At 40.2% G+C, this 24,500-nt stretch overlaps 1 protein-coding gene across 11 annotated transcripts in view; it reads left to right on the top strand.

The window, feature by feature from the left end:
- LOC140197591 (sorbin and SH3 domain-containing protein 2-like) overlaps nucleotides 1-24,500 on the top strand; it is a 369,773-nt gene that overhangs the window by 179,479 nt on the left and 165,794 nt on the right. For all 11 annotated transcript variants that reach the window (XM_072257764.1, XM_072257760.1, XM_072257763.1 and 8 more), the window contains one exon: nucleotides 22,402-22,458. In XM_072257764.1, the coding sequence (XP_072113865.1) occupies nucleotides 22,449-22,458 (10 nt within the window). In that variant the 5' untranslated portion in view covers nucleotides 22,402-22,448. The remainder of the gene's footprint in view (nucleotides 1-22,401; nucleotides 22,459-24,500) is intronic.

The following is a 24,500-nucleotide window of genomic DNA, read 5'->3' as shown; positions in this document are numbered from 1 at the left end:
CAGGCGGTGAAAAAGGCGAATGGTATGCTGGCATTTATAGCGAGAGGATTTGAGTACAGGAGCAGGGAGGTACTACTGCAGTTGTACAAGGCCTTGGTGAGACAACACCTGGAGTATTGTGTGCAGTTTTGGTCCCCTAATCTGAGGAAAGACATCCTTGCCATAGAGGGAGTACAAAGAAGGTTCACCAGATTGATTCCTGGGATGGCAGGACTTTCATATGAAGAAAGACTGGATGAACTGGGCTTGTACTCGTTGGAATTTAGAAGATTGAGGGGGGATCTGATTGAAACGTATAAGATCCTAAAGGGATTGGACAGGCTAGATGCAGGAAGATAGTTCCCGATGTTGGGGAAGTCCAGAACGAGGGGCCACAGTTTGAGGATAGAGGGGAAGCCTTTTAGGACTGAGATTAGGAAAAACTTCTTCACACAGAGAGTGGTGAATCTGTGGAATTCTCTGCCACAGGAAACAGTTGAGGCCAGTTCATTGGCTATATTTAAGAGGGAGTTAGATATGGCCCTTGTGGCTACGGGGGTCAGGGGGTATGGAGGGAAGGCTGGGGGGGTTCTGAGTTGGATGATCAGCCATGATCATAATAAATGGCAGTGCAGGCTCGAAGGGCTGAATGGCCTACTCCTGCACCTATTTTCTATGTATGTTTCTATGAAACGAATTAGGGCAAGTGACGGAAGTCTGTGTAGGGGAGCACTTTGGTTCCAGTGATCATAACGCCATTAGTTTCAATTTGATCATGGACAAGGATAGATCCGGTCCTAGGGTTGAGGTTCTGAACTGGAAGAAGGCCAAATTTGAAGAAATGAGAAAGGATCTAAAAAGCGTGGATTGGGACAGGTTGTTCTCTGGCAAAGATGTGATTGGTAGGTGGGAAGCCTTCAAAGGGGAAATTTTGAGAGTGCAGAGTTTGTATGTTCCTGTCAGGATTAAAGGCAAATTGAATAGGAATAAGGAACCTTGGTTCTCAAGGGATATTGCGACTCTGATAAAGAAGAAGAGGGAGTTGTATGAAATGTATAGGAAACGGGGTAAATCAGGTGCTTGAGGAGTATAAGAAGTGCAAGAAAATACTTAAGAAAGAAATCAGGAGGGCAAAAAGAAGACATGAGGTTGCCTTGGCAGTCAAAGTGAAGGATAATCCAAAGAGCTTTTACAAATATATTAAGAGCAAAAGGATTGTAAGGGATAAAATTGGTCCTCTTGAAGATCAGAGTGGTCGGCTTTGTGCGGAACCAAAGGAAATGGGGGAGATCTTAAATAGGTTTTTTGCGTCTGTATTTACGAAGGAAGCTGGCGTGAAATCTATGGAATTGAGGGAATCAAGTAGTGAGACCATGGCAACTGTACAGATTGAAAAGGAGGAGGTGCTTGCTGTCTTGAGGAAAATTAAAGTGGATAAATCCCTGGGACCTGACAGGGTGTTCCCTCGGACCTTGAAGGAGACTAGTGTTGAAATTGCGGGGGCCCTGGCAGAAATATTTAAAATGTCGCTATCTACGGGTGAAGAGCCGGAGGATTGGAGAGTGGCTCATGTTATTCCGTTGTTTAAAAAAGGATCGAAAAGTAATCCGGGAAATTATAGGCCGGTGAGTTTAACGTCAGTAGTAGGTAAGTTATTGGAGGGAGTACTAAGAGACAGAATCTGCAAGTATTTGGATAGACAGGGGCTTATTAGGGAGAGTCAACATAGCTTTGTGCGTGGTAAGTCATGTTGGACCAATCTATTGGAGTTTTCGAGGAGGTTACCAGGAAAGTGGATGAAGGGAAGGCAGTGGATATTGTCTATATGGACTTCAGTAAGGCCTTTGACAAGGTCCCGCATGGGAGGTTAGTTAGGAAAATTCAGTCGCTAGGTATACATGGAGAGGTGGTAAATTGGATTGGACATTGGCTCGATGGAAGAAGCCAGAGAGTGGTGGTAGAGAATTGCTTCTCTGAGTGGAGGCCTGTGACTAGTGGTGTGCCACAGGGATCAGTGCTGGGTCCATTGTTATTTGTCATCTATATCAATGATCTGGATGATAATGTGGTAAATTGGATCAGCAAGTTTGCTGATGATACAAAGATTGGAGGTGTAGTAGACAGTGAGGAAGGTTTTCAGAGCCTGCAGAGGGACTTGGACCATCTGGGAAAATGGGCTGAAAAGTGGCAGATGGAGTTTAATACTGACAAGTGTGAGGTATTGCACGTTGGAAGGACAAACCAATGTAGAACATACAGGGTTAATGGTAAGGCACTGAGGAATGCAGTGGAACAGAGGTATCTGGGAATACAGATACAAAATTCCCTAAAAGTGTCGTCACAGGTAGATAGGGTCGTAAAGAGAGCTTTTGGTACATTGGCCTTTATTAATCGTAGTATTGAGTATAAGAGCTGGAATGTTATGATGAGGTTGTATAAGGCATTGGTGAGGCCGAATCTGGAGTATTGTGTTCAGTTTTGGTCACCAAATTGCAGGAAGGATATAAATAAGGTTGAAAGAGTGCAGAGAAGGTTTACAAGGATGTTGCCGGGACTTGAGAAACTCAGTTACAGAGAAAAGTTGAATAGGTTAGGACTTTATTCCCTGGAGCGTAGAAGAATGAGGGGAGATTTGATAGAGGTATATAAAATTATGATGGGTATAGATAGAGTGAATGCAAGCAGGCTTTTTCCACTGAGGCAAGGGGAGAAAAAAACCAGAGGACACGGGTTAAGGGTGAGGGGGGAAAAGTTTAAAGGGAACATTAGGGGGGGCTTCTTCACACAGAGATTGGTGGGAGTATGGAATGAGCTGCCAGACGAGGTGGTAAATGCAGGTTCTTTTTTAACATTTAAGAATAAATTGGACAGATACATGGATGGGAGGTGTATGGAGGGATATGGTCCGTGTGCAGGTCAGTGGGACTGGGCAGAAAATGGTTCGGCACAGCCAAGAAGGGCCAAAGGGCCTGTTTCTGTGCTGTAGTTTCTATGGTTCTATGGTTCTTAACTGGAAGTAAACTGCTATGCAGCCATTTAACAAACCGCCAAACTCAGTACTAGTTCTTAAAGTGGTAAATTGGAACACAGTTCTTAGAACGGTAAATTTGAAAGTCCAAGAGATTTATACAGTCAACTAGGAGAGACTTCCCTGAAGTAAAGGATTCCTCGAAGACACGACGTTACTGCCGATCCCAGCCGGAACCTGCCTTGTCCGCAGGATTCACGACGACGGAAATAAAACGGTTTAAAGGCACTGACCTTTCCCTCTAGATACTAGATACTGCACAGCACTTTCTGCTGCTTTTAGCAGAGGCTATCTTATGCAGATCACTCTTTCTTGAACGGATTCAATAATGGTCGATCCTTATCAAAACCACCGAACGACTCCTTCAGGTTCCCGTCTTCACTCTCCAATACTACTGAAAAGGTACATCAACAAACCTGGCAGCGATTGGTGAAACTACCGGCCCAACACTTCTGTACCTTAGAATAGAAAGTAAAACTCTGTTTTAAAACTATACTGCATCATGAGACTAATATGCTGCGTAGCAGAGTATCTGACTGATGATCTAACTGAAAAAACTAACTGCATCACCAGGGGTCTACACTTATATACCTTGTGAGAACAGGTCATCACGTGACCTCACATCAGCGGAAAAATTACATTATGTGACCTCCGCAAGACCATTACATCATCCTCACAAGACAGTCACAAGATATCCATGAGGTACATAACACAACATTTTAGTTTGTGCAAATACTAATCTTTAAAAAAGAATTTGAAAACGCAAACAACAGGAATTCTGCAGATGCTGGAAATTCAAGCAACACACATAAAAGTTGCTGGTGAACGCCGCAGGCCAGGCAGCTTCTCTAGGAAGAGGTGCAGTCGACGTTTCAGGCCGAGGGTCTTTGTCAGGACTGACAAAGGGTCTCGGCCTGAAACGTCGACTGCACCTCTTCCTAGAGATGCTGCCTGGCCTGCTGCGTTCACCAGCAACTTTTATGTGTGTTGCTTTGAAAAAGAATAACATTATTCGTTCCATTTATTGTGATTCATGTGAAAGTTCTTGTATGGATTTTTCTTGAAGACTATAATGAACCAATCTGACATACAATATTTTCAGAAAATTCCATAATCCGTATCATATTTTAAGCAACACAATCAAAAATTTCTTCACAAAACCCATTATTAGAGCATCATCTAATTAAAGTCTTCTTAAAAATGTGTCATGTAACCTCAATACTCCTTTTCTGGAAGGAATTCCTTTTAATAAGTAATGAATCTTTTAGGTCATCTGTCTATTTATAAAAATAAAAGGCTTACAGATGAGGACATTCCTATTCTTACAAACATTCTAAGCAGTTATATCAGACTTTTCATGTTCACACGATCCAACCTGACATTTACTTGGAGTGCAATAGAATTTCTCTCTGACCTCATGATTGGTAGTGTTTTATCTAATAAAGGTATCCACAGAATAAATTCTATTACTATTTTAAATACTCGATGTCAGAATAATCTAATCTGCTACATGCAATGAAAGGTTTCAATTGTAAAGTCTTACCAACAAACAGTGTTAATATGTTTTGATTTCTTGAAATTCAGGCAGTTTGGAAGTGTAAGTTTAAACCCATAAATCTCTGAAATGAAGCTGGCAATTTCTGGCCATGAGAAGTTTGAAACGCTGAATTGATTGAGATCTCATTTTGAGCAGTCCCATCCTGGCACTGTAATGTTGCTTAGTGTTTTGGAAGCATTCTCATTCTTCCCAAGTACTTTTGCCTCCCATCTTAAAATCTGTTTTCTTTCCCTTCACCAGATGTCCAATCTTTTAGACCCATCCCCCATCTCTCTTCATTCTCTATTCCTTCAAAGTGATGACACCATCCAATCGCTAACTTTTTGGTAACTCCACACTTCATTTCAGACTTGCCAGTTAAGTTTGTGATCTGTTGCATAAGTAACATGGTCCTAATCAAAAGCATGTGATGTTCTCTGTGTTTATGGCTTTGGTATTCTTTCCCATTTTGTTTTCACAACTGACTACCCATCCCTGTTATGTTTCTGATATGATTTCTGCTTTATTCCACTCTTATTGACCACAGACCGAAAATAAGCTGCTCCTTGTGCAATCATACCACAATATTTTGGCTCCTTAAAGTCTTTTAACTTTGTTCTGAACTACTTATTACTGAATTATACCAACATAGTTCTATTTCACCACTATCTCCCAAACCTTTGTTCAATGTCTAATGCAGGATGGGCAGTAATCTGAGGTCTCCTGGGCTGTTATAACAAAGCATCACACAGTCCTGAGAAATAGCAATTCATCTTCCCTCTGAGCATATTGCAGCCTTCAACTTCACAATGCTACTTGGCTTTGTATCAACATTAAGTTTGAATCTATTACACCTAGTTCCTCATCTAAATCCTTGATATAAGTTGTGAATAGCTAGGGAGCCAGTACTAATTCCTCACCACAATGGGGCGGCACAGTGGCATAGTGGTTAGTGTAATGCTGTTACAGTGCCTGCTGTCTGTACAGAGTTTTATGTTCTCCCTTGACTGCACATTTTTTTTCCCCTCTGGGTTCCCTCCACATTCCAAAGTGTTACGCATTAGTAGGTTAATTGGGTGTAATTGGGTGACGTGGGTTAGGGCCAGAGGGAACTGTTATCGTGCTGTATCTCTTTTTCTTAAAAAAAAATATCAGTCCACTCAAAATGAATTTGTTTACTCCTATTCTGTTTTTTGTCCATTAAATAATCTTAACTTATATAGTACTATATGTTGGCTGCAAATCCCATGTACTCTAATTTTGTTTAAAGGAGGTGAAGACTGTTAGAAAATCAAGCCCATTTATTTTCAGATTAGTATCAGTGAAAGCAATGGCACTATCCAGTTGTCCATTAGATAACTATTCTAACTGCAAATAAATCTAAAATTGGGCCTCTGATTGTTTGGAAATGCTGATATGATGGCGTCTGGCTCGCTTGTTAGTCTGGAACGTAAGCCAAGGGTCCACGATGATGTGCGAGTTATGTAGCTGGAGTACAGCTTGAGATCTGGGACATTGGCAATCAGAACCAGTGTATGGAGTGTTTACGTTGTCAGGACCCAAACTCTAGACAAAGTCCAGGCTTGAAATCCATGCGCACTGACTAACCTGCCCTCGTGCCGCTTGCTCACAATGCCTTTGAGTGCAGAGCAGAGGCCTGTACCGCAGATGTTCTTCATCATAGGCTGGTATTGCGGTTGATCCTGAAGGTTGGAGCCCAGAGGTCGAGTTGAAGCCTGGAAGTTGAAGCCTGATGGCCGAAGCCTGAAGAGTGGAGGCTTGGAGGACTGTCTGTGTGCATGGGTGGGAGGGAGGACTTATTTTGTTGTTGTTATTTGTTGTCTTTTATTTTTGTGTTCTGTGTTGTTCTGCCAAGCATTATGGGCATGCTATGTTTGTGCTGGAATGTATGGCAACACTTGTGATTAACCCTCAGCACAGTCTAGGTGGTTAACACAAACAATGAATTTGACTGCTTATTTCAATGTACATGTGATAAATCTGAATGTATTTCATTTAACCTTACCTGATTCACTAGAATATTTTATAGTACTATGTAACATGCAAAACAATCTAAAAAAAGTCTGGTTGTTAATGGAAGTTCGGCATATCTACTTGTCCAGCACCACCAAAGTTCCAAGGGTGCTGTATTATCAGAGCTTTATTGCAGCAGGAAGTGTGACTAGATTTCTTAAGCCACTGTATATTTGGTTTGGGGTGGATTATTTTCATTTCAGTGTTTCTTTCAGTGAAAGTAAATGGGTTGCTCCCCCTCTTTTTAAACTACATCTCTTGTTTAGGAATACAGGTTTCCCCTGCCATCCAAAGGTAGAGCGTTCCTATGAAATGGTCCGTAAGCCGAAATGTCGTAAAGCGAAGAAGCAATTACCATTTATTTATATGGGAAAATTTTGTGAGCGTTCGCAGACCCAAAAATAACCTACCAAATCATGCCAAATAACACATAAAACCTAAAATAACAGTAACATATAGTAAAAACAGGAATGAAATGATAAATACACAGCCTATATAAAGTAGAAATACTTTTCCACAATCATTACTGCACTGTTCTCCGTAGCGAAAATCTCACGCAAGTGTCGTCGGCAAAAACCCGGCGCAAGCGCTCTCCAGTAACCTTTAAACTATGAAGCTGCCAAATCATACCAAACAACACGTAAAAATACACAGCCTATATAAAGTAGAAATAATGTATGTACAATGTAGTATCACTTACTGGAATCCGGAAGACAGCGCCGAACACCCTGATGATGGTCTGTTAGGCTGAGTCAGAGTTTGGGTGGTGCAGTGGTCCCTACCCTCCAGGCCGCCGAGCGATACATTGCTGCAAAGCATGCAGGGGTGCAGTGGTTGCTGGGAGACGCACAGCACATCTTTAAGAAAAAAGCTGAAAGAAACATGCTAATTTATTAGGTGCCGCCCGGCACGTAATTGTCGGCCCAGATCAGTGCTGATTTTCAATTGCGTCATCTCTGATCTGGGCCGGCAATTACGTGTCGGCGGCACCTAATTAATTAGCATGTTTATTTCGGCTTTTTTCTTAAAGATGTGCTGTGTGCCTCCTGGCTACCGTTGCATTCTCCGCGAATCGGTACCTGTCCGTGGCCTGAGGGTTGGGGTGGTGGGACACTCGGGTGTCATCTCGTCATTGTCTGTTTCCATTAGGGCAGGCAGGTCATCTTCTGTCACTGCCTGCCTCGATGTCGAAGGTCAAGGTTCGTCGTCTGCTGTGGCTGATGTGGAAGGCTTGCTTGACTGCTGAGCGGCGCACATTTTTCTATCACACAGTTCTTTGTAAGGATTCAAACCATCCTGCAAATATCCCCTAAACCGACATACCCTTTCAAAATTAAAGCCATACTCTATCATTACTCATTTGGTTTCGATTGTTATCCTTTTTTCTTCCAATTGCATCAGCTCTTCATCTATCAGATCTTGGTCATGGGATGCCAAAACCTCTTCAATATCATCTTCGTCAGCTTCCACAAGCCAAACTCACTTTGTCCTTACTTCATTCACCACGTTAGAAACGCTTAATTATGTCTAGTTTTACGCTAAGTGTAACACCCTTACGAGCTCTTTCAGGCTTTTCTGATACCATAGAACTCATCTTGCAAACGACTGCTCACAGGCATGTGTTAAAGCAATGCCGTCGAGAATGCAGTTCCGAATCTGGGGGAGAGCAGCTGCTCGGGGCGCGCGCTGCTTTTTTTTTGTAACAGTGAAAACACCTTCTGAAAGTGAAAACGGTACTAATGCAGGTCTTTCGTAACAGTGAGGTTTTGTAAAGCGAACGTTCGAAAAGCGGGGGACACCTGTATTTAATTCTTTTTGAATGCATTTATAACAGACACCAGCTGTCTTTGTACTCTGATTTGCTGAGAACTGGTTGTGAATATTTAGTAAACTCTTCACACAACAGGTTGTTCTTTAATATCAATTTACAGGTCTGTGTTTGGTTTCAGCTTTTGATTTGAATGACATTTTGTTATTAGAACACTCGTATTACATAAAGAAGGCCAGTGACAGAATAAGTCAAGACTCTGTAACCAGTCGCTTAATTTAGCGTAAACCCTATCAGTTTACCGAGGCTAGGGTGAGATAGAATTATGCAAGCTACTGATGAATTGCTTCATTTTTGTTTTCAAGGCTTTAAGCTAAGTTGAAATGCATCATGCATTGTATAAGTACTGCTTAGTACTCCAGGAAAGCTGTAACACCCTGGAAAATTTGATACGTGAATATGTTTTGTTGATTAACTTATCTGACATTAGGGAAAGTATTTTGTCTGTGATTTTTCAATGAGGTAAATAGAGCAGAGTGTCACTAAAACTTGACTGAAGATAGAACAGACAACTTGCATTCAGATTAATTAGTGATGTCAAAAATCTTAAGGAATATTAAGTCAGGTTTATTGTTTAGCATAGTGCTAATTCTTTAAATGTACAGTATTGTGCCAAAGTCTTAGGCACACATAATGCAAAGTACTGTATATTATGTCTTTCCAGTTAACAAATAACACTTAATACTGCTGAGCTAATACAAAGCTAAGTACTCTTATTTATGTTTCCCAACCATCTTCCTATTTTAACCAATATACAGTACTGTGCGAAAGTCTTAGGCACCCTAGCTAGATATATGTGCCTAAGACCTTTGCATAGTACTATTTATCTTAAAGGAGGAAAAAAAAGGCATTCATGTAAGAAATTCCACAACTTCTTGATGTCAGAAAGAGTCTGCCATTAAATACTTTTGAAGGGAAGTTTGCTTATCTTCCAGTTACCATGCGCCTTACTTTTGAGTCTGCTTTTACAAACTCATAACTTAAAAATGTGACTTCCAGGGTCGCATCTGTCAACCTTTTCTAAATTATCTGCAGCATTTCATTGTTTTTTCTGAAAAAGAAGCTGTTTGAAATAAGATATCTTGCCTTGAGTTACAAATCTTAGAGGAAAAAATGAACAATTTTGAAATCTATTTCATGTCCTTGAGATACAACTTGGTACTTGTTTGGCCTTGCTGAAAACATTTTTATTAACTGATTTACAACTACAAACAAAGCCCTACCCATTCAAAGGCAACCATATAATAAAGTGTAGAATTTATTGCTTCCACTAATGAGCTATATTTAAATCCTGCCAATCATTTCTTTGTTCCTCCATTTAAAAAGTCTAAAATTCTTTGAAAGCAGTAAGCCCCTTCACAAAATATATGGAATGCATTTTATTCCATATCTGTATTTTAATCTCTGATCTCGAACTTTATTTTTACATAATTCTTCATTCTTTATCATTTTTGAATGATGTTTTGTTGTTGTGTGCCATGCCAATGCACCACAGAAAATTCCTAATACATGTAAATATGTATGTCTGTGGTCTTCTGCTGCTGTAGCCCAAAAACTTCAAGGTTTGACTTTTGTGCATTCAGAGATGCTCTTCTGCACACATGGTTATTTGAGTTACTGTTGCCTTCCTGTCAGCTTGAGCCAGTCTGGCCATTCTCCTCTGATCTCTCTCATTACAAGACACTTTTGCCCACTGAACTGTCACTCACTGGATGTTTCTTTTTGTTTTTCACACCATTCTCTGTAAACTCTACAGACGGTTGTGCATGAAATTCCCTGGAAATCAGTTTCTGAGAATCTCAACCCACCTCTTCTGACACCAACAATTATTCCAAGATCAAAGTCACTTAGACCATATGTCATCCCTATTCTGAAGTTTGGGCTGAACAACAACTGAACCTCTTGATCATGTCTGCATGCTTTTATGCATTGAGTTGCTGTCTCATGATCGGCTGATTTGGATATCTACAATAATCCAATCAGTTAGTGTACCTAATAAAGTGTCCACTGAATGTACTGTATATGGTGAATAAAGCTGATCCTTGATCCTTAACCACTGAGCCACAAAATATAGTCTCAGCAACTAATGTTGTATTATCGCTAGAAATGCCCTACGTAATACTTTAGAGGAATGCAAGCAGTGGCTGAAGTAAAACAGACCTGTTTTTGCCTCCTGAATCAGTTTTAGTTAGTTATCTCATCAATGGGCCACTAATCCTAATTGGATTTAGTTTGAAGAATGACAGCTGCAGACTTTCAATTCCAAAGACTTTTCTGAAAATGTATGGAAATTCAGTTCATTAGCTAACCACTATATACAGTAATTAATTCAGTTATCTGCTCAAAATATTCCAAATGATAAACATGAGATTCTGCAGATGCTGGAAATCTTGAGCAACACACAAAATGCTTGAACTCAGCAAGTCAGGCAGCATTGATGGAGGGGAATAGATGTTTCCGGCTAAGACCTTTTATCAAGCCCAAAATGTTCTCCTCCATAGATGCAGCCTGACTTGTTGAGTTCCTCCAGCATGTGTGTCTGTTATTCAAATCGATCAGCAAGTTCTGATCTCTTGATCTTGACTCATTATAAACTTTATTTGATAAATAATGGCCATAAAAATCTTCCAAGTTATTCCCCTCTGGCTAATAAGCCTCTTTTAAGATCATAAAAATTGATATCCAAGGCTTTGCCATATTTATTTCCCTGAATGCTATTGGGTTGGTAATCTATCTCTGCTCCGTACTTGGTATTTTGTGAATCTTCATGGTTTTCTTTTTGAAAGTGTGGACCAAGTCACCTCTTTCCAAGACGCCACTCATTTTGGCAAAACTAGTTCTGCTCCCTGTGTACTGTTTGTGTCAACTTCCATGGGAACAGCAGTACTCACCATATTGCAACAGCTGGAATCACTTCCATTAATGAATGGCAGGCATTAGATGGAAGTGTGAAGAGAAAGGCAAGGTAGAGAAAGAAGGAAGTGTCTGGTCATTGACAGAAAAAGTGAAGAAGTAGTTGGAAGTGAAGTACATAGTGACAGGGAAGTAATATGTTCCACCATAAATTGATACAGCGATGGAGTGCCAGGCAAATTTTGAAGGAGGAAAAATGCATTTCTCAGGCTTATCTGAGGGTACTGGATGGGTGGAGTCTCAGACATCTCCAACTGCATAGAAAAATGGTAGTCTTGCCTTTTAAAACATTATTGGTCAAGTGAAAAAGAAGGATGAAATTCTGAAGCCCAACTTCTGTTGACCCCAGGAATAGCCACTGATACAACAGAGGAAAGTAGTTAACTTGCTCTCAAAGGCTGAACACCATTTCACATCGTCCCTGACGCTTCGCGCTAGCGGCTGCAAACAGGCAACATGGCAGCTTGAGGACTAGTTCTCGCACATACAAGATAACAAGTACATATAAGAGATCAGTAAAATACAATCAAGCAAATGCTACAATGATAAAGAAGGCAATTGGCCACTAGCCACTTCAGAGGAATAAGGGTGAGGCAGTAACACCTACCCTTGATAGCTCCATCCTGTCATTATTGTTAACCCCTAAGGCATATCTGTTGAAGGAGAATTTTGGTATCATTTGTCCCTTTCCAGATGCAATGTTTTTGTTATAATTTGAACAATAACTACACTCAACAATGGATATGAAATTGAGTCAGGTTTTATAAACAAACAATGATATTTATTAACCTCTACTCAAAACATCGAAAAGTAAACAAACAACTAACTTAACCGGAAGTTAACAGTTAGGCAACTATATCGAACAAACAGTCAAACTTATAAACTGTTCTTAAAGAGTTCTCATCCAAGCACAGACTTAAAATGGTAAATTCAAAAGTCCATGTGATCTATACAGTCATTAAGGAGAGACTTCCCCGAAACAATTTCTTCGAAGCAATGATGAATCTGTCGATCTCAGCCGAGAGATGCCTTGTCCAAAGGAGTCACGAAGATGTCAAGGAATTGACTGGACATTTTGACTGGAGGGCGGTCACTGCACAAACCTTCCCACCCTGGCAGGGGTTTTACTCAAATGTGCATGCCACAATTCCCGAACGAAGATTAAAAAGGTCGATCAATCCCAAGAAGCTGAACGACATTAACTTTATCCAATCCTTTGCTCGGATAATTCTGATAATGTTTTCACTCTCCAATACTGGACTGTAAAGGAAATCAAAGGTGCAACAAACAAAAACTGGCAGTGATTTTCAAAACTGCCGGCACAACGTTACACTAAAAATAAAAATGAGAACTGCGTCACTGTGGCGACTTTTTCTTTTATACCATGCCATCACGTGACATCACATCACCCCACGGTCACGAGACAATTACATCATGCCCATCACAAGATAATGACATAATGCTCACAAGGCAATTACATCATGCTCACGGGATATGTAACTATATATAGATAGACACACACATCTGTACATACACACCCAGTTACTTGTTCAGGCAGACCTAGATGAATCAGGATGTGGACATTGGTGGCGTCTGGCAGTTATCGTCTATCCCTCGTTCCTCGTTACGTTGAACTGAGTGGCTTGCTGGGTATTATCGGAGGGAAATTCAAAGTCAATCATATTCCTATGGTTATGAAGCAATTATATGGGTTAGATTGTATGTGGTTGGCAAATATCCTTCCTTGGGAGCCATTAGATGAAATTAGTTGGGTGCGTTAAGGATCAGAGCTATACCTCCAGTTTTTTTGCCATCTGTATTTGACTTGGGGCCGGCTGGTGGTGTAGTGGCATCAGCACTGGACTTCAAGGCAGATGGTCCTGAGTTCAAACCCAGCCGAGTCCCAAACTGGGCAGCAGCAGTATTTGCACAGAAGAAAGGCCTGGCGATCTACTTCCGTATCTTGCCATGAAAACCCTATGGACCCTATGGTCCATGAGATCATGAAGAGTCGGACTCGATTAAATGACTGAACCACAACAACAACAAATTTTTGGCTTGGATGCTTTGTGCTTCATTTAAGTTTGCTGATTATACAAACCTGCACTATATGTGACATTAAGTTGTAAGAAAAACATGAGGGGCTGTAATGTGATATAGAAAGTTGTGAATGGGTAGCAAAATTCGCATTATAAGATGAGAAATGTGAGGTTATCCACTTTATGAGAAAGGGTACAAGAGCAGAATATTAATTGTTTAATGTGAGAACTAAATGATTGTGTTCTGCTTGTCTTCATATAAGCAAATTAGTTTGTTGGCACAACAAATAATTAGCAATGCAAATTATTTAAGAGGAATGAAAAGTAAAAGAATGGAAATCTTGTTGTAATTGTACAGAAAGTTTTGGTAAGAGGTGCAGAAGCTTTAGGTCCCTTACCACCAGGTTCAGGAGCAGTTATTACCCTGTAAATATCAGGCTCCTGAACCGGTTGATAACTTCACTCACTACTCTGAACTGATTCTATGACCTACAGACTCTCTTTGAAGAACTCTTTACAACTCGTGTCCTCAGTATTATTTTTATTTGCTCATTGGCTCTTTGTCAGGCTTTAATTGTTTGTTTTTGTTGTAAAATTTCTATAATTCCCCCCCCCATAAATGCCTGCAAACAAATGAATCACAAAATAGTATATAGTAATATATATGTACTTTGATAATAAATTGAGACAGACAACGACGTAACATTAGAAGTTGTCACTGCAACTTCAAAGCACAGTCGATGGCACAGGAGAATTCCAAAAATTAAGGAAATGTGAAGGGAAGTATTTTCAACATCTCTTGGGAAAACAAACATGGGAATCATTGTTTAGATCTGAAACCAAGTGAAAGAGAACAGAATATGTTGTTCCAGTAATGATTACTACAAGTAACTAATTTTGCTATCAATTATGGCAATGAGAATCATACTTTGAAATCTAAGTTTGGGCAAACTTCTAAAATCATCTGTAAAATTCAGATGAGTGGCTGTCAGGAAAAGTCCCGAGCAAAACAAAGCACAGATGAAAGTGGTGATGAATGAAAGGAAGGCTGGAATTTGTAAAACACAGTTTAAGCTTATACTTCAGTTACACAAATAGTTTTGAAGTTTAATGTGGGGCAGAAAGCACAGTAATTTTATTTATTTAGAGATATAGACTCTTCCAGCCCAACAAGCCACGCTGCTCAGCAACCCACCTATTTAACACCAACCTAATCACAGGACAATTTACAGTGACCAATTAATTTACTAATCCATACATCTTTGGACTGTGGGAAATAACTTGAGCACCTGGAGGAACCTCGTGCAGTCACAGGGAGAGCATACAAACTCCTTACAGGCAGCACTGGAATTGAACTCTAAATTCAGGAACACCTTGAGAGATATAATAGCTAACCGGTACTCTGAGGTGGCTCCCCTGTAAGTTCCCACAAATAGAGTCATGTAGTTGGTAGAGCTGCTGCTACATATTGCCAGGTTGTGCAGGTTTAGTCCTGACCTTGGATTATGTCTGTGTGGAATTTGCACATTCTCCCTGTGCCCATTAGGATTCATCCCGAGTGACTGGTTTCTTTCCACATCCTAAAGACATCCAGGTTGATAGGTTAATTGGCCCAATGTGGGTGGATAGAATCTAATGGGGTTGTGGTGGGTGGTGGAGAGAATGAAAAACAGCATCAATGTAGCATTAGTGTAAATGGATGGTTAATCACTGGTGCAGATGTGAAGGGCTGGGTGGCCAATTTCTAAGCCATATCTCTAAATGATGATGAGATGGATGATAATAAGACAATCTATTTTTCTGAAGTATCTACGGGATGAATATTGGTCAGCAATCTGGAGATAACTCCCCAACTCTTCAAAATGATAGGGAATTGTTTTCCTTCTAAATGAGGGAACCAATGGATCCTTGGGTCAGTGTGGAAGGTAGAGAGGCTCCTGGTTAGGAGGGAATGCTAGAGAGGCTCCCACTCAGGAGTAGGGTGCATGCAAGTGAGGTCTGTGGTCACGTTGTTATGGTATGGGAGTGGTGAGTGAGAAAAAGTAGAAAGGGCTGGCTTCATTGGAAAGATAGACAAAATCGAGTACGCAAGAGATAACTGGATACTGTATACTGAATGAATTGAGCAGTATTTTGAAGCCAATGAAAAGAAAGTGCCAGTTTTGCTGAGTGCATTGGGTACAAGTTGCAGTGAAGTTTGACTGCTCCAACCAAACTAGCCGAAATGAGCTTTACTGATATCGTGAAAGTAATGCAGGAACATTTAGAACCAAAACCATCACTGATTGCAGAATGTTTTAAGTTTCATAAGTGGAATCAAAAGGAAGGGGAGTCTGTTTCAGCATATGTGGCTGAATTGAAGAAATTGTCAGTCCAGTAGTGGGCTTGATGATGCACTGAGAGATCATTTAGTTTGTGGAATCTTACAAGAAAGCATTCAAAAATGGCTCCTAACTGAAGCATAACCCACATTTAAGAAAACAGTTGAAATTGCTGTGTCAATGGAAATAACAGATGGAGATGCAATTGAGTTGCAGTCAGGAATGAAAGTGAGTGTGAACCTTGTGACTGTCTTATGACCATGATGTAATTGAGTATCTTGTGAGCATGATGTAATGGTCTTGTAATGGTGGGGTGATGTAATTTTCCTGCCGTGTGAGGTCATGTGATGACATGTTCCCTACAGGTACATAAAAGGGGACGCTCCTGTCGTCATGCAGTTTAGTTTGTCAGTTACGTTGTTATGCTGCGTATTTGTCTCTTGACACAGTTTCATTTTAAAGTGGAGTTTTACTTTCTATTGTAAGGTAAAAATCGTTGTGCCGGCAGTTTCGCTAATCGCTGCCAGTTTTTTTTTGTGTTGCACCTTTGATTTACCTTTACAGTCTAGTATTGGAGAGTGAAGACCTTACCAAAGTATGGGAACCCGAAAGATCGAGTAAAGTTGGTGTCATTCGGCGGTTTTGTAAAGGATCGACCTTATTGAATCTTTGTTCAGGAATAGTGGCCTGGTTCTGAGATAATTTCTGCAAGATCAGGAAGGTTTGTGCAGTGTTCACCATCCAGAAAAAAGGTCAGTTCCTTTAAGCTGTTTTATTTCCTTCGCCGTGATCAGCAGTAATGTCACATCTTCAAAGAAATCCGTTTCCAGAGAAGTCTCTCCTTACTGACTATATAAATCACTTGGACTTTCAAATTTACCACCTTAAGACTGTGTTCGAATTTACCACTTTAAGAACTGTTCCAGAGTTGCCGTATAGCAGTTAACTTCCAGTTAAGTTAGTCGTTTGAATACTTTTCACTATATTTGAGCAGAGTTAAATAAATGTTTGTTTGTTTATAAAACCTGACTCAATTATATATTCATTGTTGCTGGACATGTGACACAAGGAACATCTCCAAAATCTCAAGACATTGTTTAGAAGATTATGGCTCAGAGCACAATGCAATACATGTGAAGTCTTTAAACCAAGCATTACTTACTGTGGTCACATCAATGACTCAGAAGATTTATATAAGTGTGCTGAAAAATTGCAAGCAGTGGTGGGTGCCCCAAAGTCAAAGGAAATATCACAGTTGTAATCCTTTTAGGATTTGTCAATTACTATAACAGGTTCCTGCTAAACCTAGCTACTGTGCTTCAATCCTTGAACTCATTACTACGGATTGGGAGGAAATGGCAATGGACAAAGCAGTGTGAGGTGGATTTCCAAAAAGTAAAGTAAATGGTGACGTCAGAATCTGTATCCGCACATTATAATCCACATCGTCCAGTGAAACTTGCCTGTGATGCCTTGCCTTATGGTATAGGTTTCGTCCTGTCACATGCTATGAGTAATGAAAGTGAATGCCCATTGCCTTTGCATCACACTCCCTTACTGCTACAGAGAAGAATTACACGCAGATTAACAGAGAAGCCTTGAGTCTGGTTTGGTGAGTAAAACGCTTCAACCAGTTCTTGTATGGGAGAGAGTTTATCCTCATTACAGATCATCAACCCCTAGTGTCAATTTTCAATCTACAGAAGGATGTTCCACTAACAGCAGCGGCAAGAATGCAAAGAAGGACTTTGGTTTTACTCGAGGATATGTTGATAGATTGTCCTGTTTATCTTTGGAAAAGTAAATACCTGAAAATTTTACAAAAGAGGACACTCTTTGAACAATGGACACTGAGCAGTACTGTACTGAAATTTGACTTTTGATTTTGTGTTTTATATTCTGTGCTTTCGCTTGTTTGTTTTTTGTTGCTCTTAGTGTGATTTTTATGTGTATAGGGGGTAGGGGTATTTGATGTTTGATGTTTTTCTATGGGTTGGTTCCATAGTTCTTTGTTTCCATAGTTTTTTGATCCAGGTTGTATACTGCAGGCATACTTTGATAATGAATGTACTTTGAGTCTTTGAATCCTCTTGGCATATTCTCCCTAATGCAAGTTGAAAGTCTCCCTGTTATGCCAGAGATGATCCAAAGGAAAGCCAGAAAAGACTCCACACTGCCTCAGGTTTACATAGTCACCTAAAATGGCTGGAATGTGCAGTAGGAATTCCATTTCCCCATTTTTACCATTGGAGGCAAAACTTGCTCTTGATGGGAGTTGTCATATGTAGGAATTGAGTATTGAATCATCCATGCTGAGAGCTAAAGTGTTGAAGGAGCTACATGCCAGTCATCTAGGTATGGTCAAAATGAAAGCGTTGGCTCAATACTTCCTCTGGTGTTCTGGGGTAGATCATCAGATTGAGCAGCCTGCCTTGCACTGTTTGGGAATCCAGCAAGTCCAGAAGAAAGATATTCAGAGCTATCAGAACCATTTCTTGCAATCCCAGAGTTAACTCCTACAATCACTATGGAAGAGTCCCCAGAACCTGAGATTGTTTTACAGTCACGAATGTCACCTGCCAAGCAGAGTGACCTCCCTTCTCAGGAAAGACATTATTCCACCAGAGTAAGACATCCTCCACAGCAATTAAATCTTTAGACGTGAATGGGACAATTTAAAATTTGCTATGCTGTGGATGCCTATATTGTAGTTATATAGTATATAGTCTATTATATAGTATATTGTATGTAAAGATATATAGATAGATGTCAAGAGAGTAATACGTTACATATTTGAGTTGAGATGCACTCTATATTGAGTTAATTTATAGCTAAGCAGAGAGGAGTGTTGTGTATTTAATATTTCTGTAATATTTGAGTAATATTGTAAATGTATTGTTTGATTAATGATTCTTTGTTTACATAATTCAATATGTAAAACGACATGAATGGTGTACATTATTATGCCACCATGTCATAAGTCTGTGTCTCACTAAAGTAACAATGAAACGAGAGTACACAAGTTATTCCCAGCTCTGTGTTTTTCTTTTGATTAGTTTTATGCTTTTGACTTACAAAGCATAATAGTTTCTGGAGTGTTTGAATAGAAGAGACTGATTCATGTGCATGTGATCGTTACCTACTCTGAGCAACAGTATTCTTCTACCTGTGGTAGTTTGGGCACCGGTGAGCCCTCCTCCAACGAGTGTCTCACTGACAGTGATGATTTTGTTACAATTATAATGGATACTAACAAAAAAAATCGGCACATTTTTAGAGTACTTTAAATTCAGGATGTATTGTCCAGCTAGTTTCACCATAACCCTCATATGGTCCTAACATTAGTTCAAGTTCAAGAGGAAATAACTTTCCGATCAGTTCCACTCCTTTGGCAGAGTAAAATATGTGAAGAATCCGGCGCACTGCATTCTTAAAGGCTAAATCTTAGTTATTTTCTCCAATCTCTGAAAACATCAAGAATTACAAAGTTGAAAACCAGAAACCACAAAGAACATGCCTTTATATAACAGTTTTAGCAGTAAAATACTTGAGGATTTGTTGTTTCTTGTCTTCATTTCTAAAAAGATTTTTTTTGGGAAAAGAAGGCAAATCCATCTTTTCATTGAATCTCTGCATGTGTATTAAAAACATAGGAGCACAGAAAACCTACAGCACAATACAGGCCCTTTGCCCCACAAAGCTGTGCCAAACATGTCCTTACCTTAGAAATTACCAAGGGTTACCCATAGCCCTCTATTTTTCTGAGCTCCATGTACCTGTCCAGGAGTCTGTTAAAAGACCCTATTGTATCCACCTCCACCACCATCGCCAGCAGCCCATTCCATGCACTCACCACTCTCTGCGTTCTTTAAAAAAAAAACTTACCCTAGGTCTTTTAAGAGACTCCTGGACAGGTACATGGAGCTCAGGAAAATAGAGGGGCATGGGTAACCCTAGGTAATTTCTCAGGTAAGGACATGTTTGGCACAGCTTCGTGGGCTGAAGGATCTGTATGGTGCTGTAGGCTTTCTATGTTTCTATTTCCTCTGTACCTACTTCCAAGCACCTTAAAACTGTAAACACAAAATACTCTGTAGATGCCGGGGTCAAAGCAACACTCACAACACGCTGGAGGAACTCAGCAGGTCGGGCAGCATCAGTGGAAAAGATCGGTCGATGTTTCGGGCCGGAACCCTTCATCAGGACTGAAGAGGGAAGGGGCAGAGGCCCTATAAAGAAGGTGGGAGGAGGGTGGGAAGGAGAAGGCTGGTAGGTTCCAGGTGAAAAACCAGTAAGGGGAAGATAAAGGGGTGGGGGAGGGGAAGCAGAGAGGGGATAGGCAGGAAGGGTGAAGAAGGAATAGGGGAAAGCACAATGGATAGTAGAAGGAGGCGGAACCATGAGGGAGGTGATAGGCAGCTGGGGGAGGGGGCAGGGTGACATAGGGATAGGGGAAGGGAGGGGGAGGGAATTACCGAAACTTACCTTAAAACTGTGCCCCCTCATGCTAGCCATTTCAGCCCTGGGAAAATTATGTGCTTTGCATTGGTTTAGCTTGATAATTATGACATGGGAGACAATTCTGCCCTTTCAGTTCATGTTAGCTCAGTGCAGAGCAATCTGATCAGTTCCATTTCCTCTCCATGTTATGGAGAGGAAGAGCAAATTAAAGAGCAGACTATTATTTAAATGGTAAAAAATTGCAGCATGCTGCTGTGCAGAGGGACTTGGGAGTGCTTGTGCATGAATTGCAAAAGGTTGGTTTGCAGGTGCAGCAGGCTATCAAATGGAAGGCAAATGGAGTGTTGGCTATCATGCTAGAGGGATTGAATTTAAGAACAGGGAGGTTATGCTGCAATTGTACAGGGTACTGGTGAGGTTGCACCTGGAGTACTGTGTGCAGTTCTGGTCTCCTTACTTGAGGAAGGATATACTGGCTTTGGAGGCAGTGCAGAGGAGGTTCGCCAGGTTGATTCCAGAGATGAGGGGGTTAAACTGAGGAGAGATTGAGTCGCCTGGGACTGTACTGGCTGGAATATGGAATGAGAGGAGATCTTAAAAAAATATATAAAATTACGAAAGACATAGATAAGATAGAGACAGGAAAGTTGTTTCCACTTGTAGGTGAACCAGGGGACATAGCCTCAAGATTTGGGGAAGTAGATTTAGGATGGAGATGGGGAGGAACTGCTTTTCACAGAGAGTGGTGAATCTGTGGAGTTCTCTGCTCAATGAAGCAGTGGAGGTTACCTCAGTAAATATGTTTAAGACAAGGTTGGATAGATTGTAGCATAGTAAGGTAATTAAAGGTTTTGGGGAAAAGGCAGGTAGGTGGAGATGGTCAGATCAGCCATGATCTTATTGAATGGCAGAGCAGGCTTAACAGGCCGGATAGCCTACTCCTGCTCCTATTTCTTATGTTCTTTATCCTGTACCCCTTTCTTTCTCACTTAATACAGTATATCAATTTCCCATTGACACTTCTACTTTTAGCTTTAATATACCAAAGTTTATGTTACATTCCTGTTACTAATGCCATATTTCCTAAAGCATTCTAATTTCAGGTTTTGTTCACATATTTTAGGCTTGTATACAAAGATGCCTGAAGTTCATGGTAGAACCTGATGGTGGAGATTAGTAGTTGAAAAAATGTATCTATGTTCAATATTATGGCAATAGCATCAATTTATTCCACTAATATCTTCAGATGAAGAATAATATCACTGCAATGTGAAGTTTTTGGATTGCTAATTCTGTGGCTGGCAGTCAGCAGCGTTGTTTGCCATTTGAGCTGCACTATTTTGTTATTGAGTGCTTTTAAAAAAGAAAATGAAATGGATCAATCCTGGTGATAATGAATTATACATGATTCCAGATACTAATGCCAGCCATTTCTGCTATGGATTTACTGTGCTTAATGTCATAAACTCCTCATGTATTTCAGGCAATGCAACTTTCTGATAAACAAAACCAGACTTATAAAATTACTCGCATCCAATCTGTAATTATTATAAAGAGCTTCAAGTGAGTAAAGATCAGGGAGGGAGAATAAACTAAACTGTTATGTGTATTAGTAACTGGTCTCTGCAAGAATAATGGATCTTAAAGATAAATCTTCAAATAATTTTGGAATATATTCTTCATCAACATGTTGTTAGTTTACCCCATGATCTGTTCAGCATTTTAGTTGCTTATCAGAAGGAAAATGTAAGATAAAGGATGATGACAAGATCCAGTATTTGTGTTCCCTGGTAAGTTCATTCCGCCTTGTTCATTCCTCGTTTAATGGGGTCATTGTCTCCCCTATCATGGAATGAACTTACCTAAACACTTCCACATATAGATCAGAGGATGAAGTCTGCATTTGGAATCTCTTTCAGTTATTTGTAGAAAGTGTGAGTAAGCTGTATAATAGTTATGAAGTGCATTGCAGTTAGGGTAATGTTGCTGTTATCAGATAAAATAATGCATAATTAGTTTGGACCTGTTTGTGTTCATTCCTCTCTGGAATGTTGCCATCAAATAGCTTACATTCTGGGCCACGTCGATTAAGTAAGGCTCAAATCCATTTCCGTTAAGTAGGAGGGTTTTCGGAATGAGTGATCTAAGAGTTTGCTGTTACAAATCACTGAAGGGTCCTTGTATTGTTGCACATTGCCATGTTTGGTGAAGGCTTGATCTCAACTCCCAGTAAAACAGCTGCACTCTATTTTTCTTTTCAGAATTAAACTGAATTTTCCAGTATAAAGAAGCAGCTTGGCTTGTCATCATGAATACAGGTACGTTTGATGCTCTAAGCTAAGACTAAATGTATTGTTTGCATTAACCAATGTTTAAAATGTTACGTGATTCAGATTAAACTTCTAGAAAATAGATTCACGATAAGATGGTTCATGTCATAATTCGGTACTTTCTATGCATGAAATATGAATTTGTACCCTAAGACAGAAATTTTGAAATGTTTTCCTCCTCTGACTTTCGAGTATCAGTTTTCAGTTTCCTAAATTCAATCATTCTTAGTCTAAATTTCATCCTTCTCACAAGAGTTCAAAGCAAGTGCAAAGTTTAAACAAAACTTGAAAAGAAACAATTATGATTGACTTTCCCTGTAAATGTGTTTCCACGGAAAGAAGCTGTTGGAGCGATTCAGTGGGTCAAGCAGCATCTGTGGGGAAGAAAGGAATTATCAACATACTCCCCCACGGTTGCTGCATGATCTGCTGAGTTTTGTTTCCATGAAAATGTTTTAAACTTCATTTTGTCACTATAATTTTAACTTCTGCTCTCCTGCCATTTTGCTGAGCTATAGTTCCACAACCACAGTTTGCCCCAAGATGCTTTACTGATGTAATCATGGCATTGTTATTTCCGATAGATCATGTCTGGTCCCCAGGGTGAATAGAAATCTGTTTTTCTTTTTATTTAGTAAACTGGGAACACTCTACCACACAGGATGTTCATTAACCTACGGGCTTATCATCTCTTACTTCCTCAGGAAGTTCGGCATGTCCCTGATGACCCTAACAGTTTTTATAGATGCACCATAGAAAGCATCCTCTCCAAATGTACAGCAGGCGGTGAAAAAGGCGAATGGTATGCTGGCATTCATAGCGAGAGGATTCGAGTACAGGAGCAGGGAAGTACTACTGCAGTTGTACAAGGCCTTGGTGAGACCACACCTGGAGTATTGTGTGCAGTTTTGGTCCCCTAATCTGAGGAAAGACATTCTTGCCATAGAGGGAGTACAAAGAAGGTTCACCAGATTGATTCCTGGGATGGCAGGACTTTCATATGGTGAAAGACTGGATTGACTAGGCTTATACTCTCTGGAATTTAGAAGATTGAGGGGGGATCTTATTGAAACGTATAAAATTCTAAAGGGATTGGACAGGCTAGATGTAGGAAGATTGTTCCCGATGTTGGGGAAGTCCAGAACGAGGGGTCACAGTTTGAGGATAAAGGGGAAGCCTCTTAGGACTGAGATGCGGAAAAACTTCTTCACACAGAGAGTGGTGAATCTGTGGAATTATCTGCCACAGGAAACAGCTGAGGCCAGTTCATTGGCTATATTTAAGAGGGAGTTAGATATGGCCCTTGTGGCTAAAGGGATCAGGGGGTATGGAGGGAAGGCTGGTGCAGGGTTCTGAGTTGGATGATCAGCCATGATCATACTGAATGACGGTGCAGGTTCGAAGGGCAGAATGGCCTACTCCTGCACCTATTTTCTATGTTTCTGTATCACAGCTTGGTGGGGCAATTGGTCGACCCAAAACCACAAGAAATTGCAGAGATTTGTGAATGAAGTCCAGTCTATCACGCAGACCAATTTCCCCTCCGTTGACTCTGTCCTCTCTTCCCACTGCTTCAAGAAAACAGCCAACATAATCAAGAACTTTCATGCTCTAATCATTCTCTCTTCTTGCCATTTCTATTGGGCAGAGAATACAAAATCTTGGAGAGTGCACAACACTTTCAAGGAGAGCTTCTATCTTGTGGTCAAAAGAAAAATAAGTGATGAATTGATCAAAACAAGACAAAGTGAGATGGGATATACTGAGCTGAAGGATATAGAAGAGAGAGGGAATTAAATATGTGAGATAACATAAAAAATCAGAAGTTAAAGGTGATGTTCAAAGTAAATTTATTATCAAAGTAAGCATATGTCCCATATACAACTACCGTTACTACCTTGAGATTCATTTTCTTACAGTCATTCACAGTAGAACAAAGAAATACCATAGAATCAATGAATAATTACACACAAAGACTGACAAACTGTGTGAATACAGAAGGAAGAACCTACTAATAAATAAATAATACC

Source organism: Mobula birostris, chromosome 5 (genome assembly GCF_030028105.1).
Source record: "Mobula birostris isolate sMobBir1 chromosome 5, sMobBir1.hap1, whole genome shotgun sequence".
In the NCBI taxonomy this organism is placed as follows: domain Eukaryota; kingdom Metazoa; phylum Chordata; class Chondrichthyes; order Myliobatiformes; family Myliobatidae; genus Mobula; species Mobula birostris.
The sequence above is the reverse complement of the archived record's forward strand: the minus strand, read 5'-3'. Positions and strand labels throughout refer to the sequence as shown.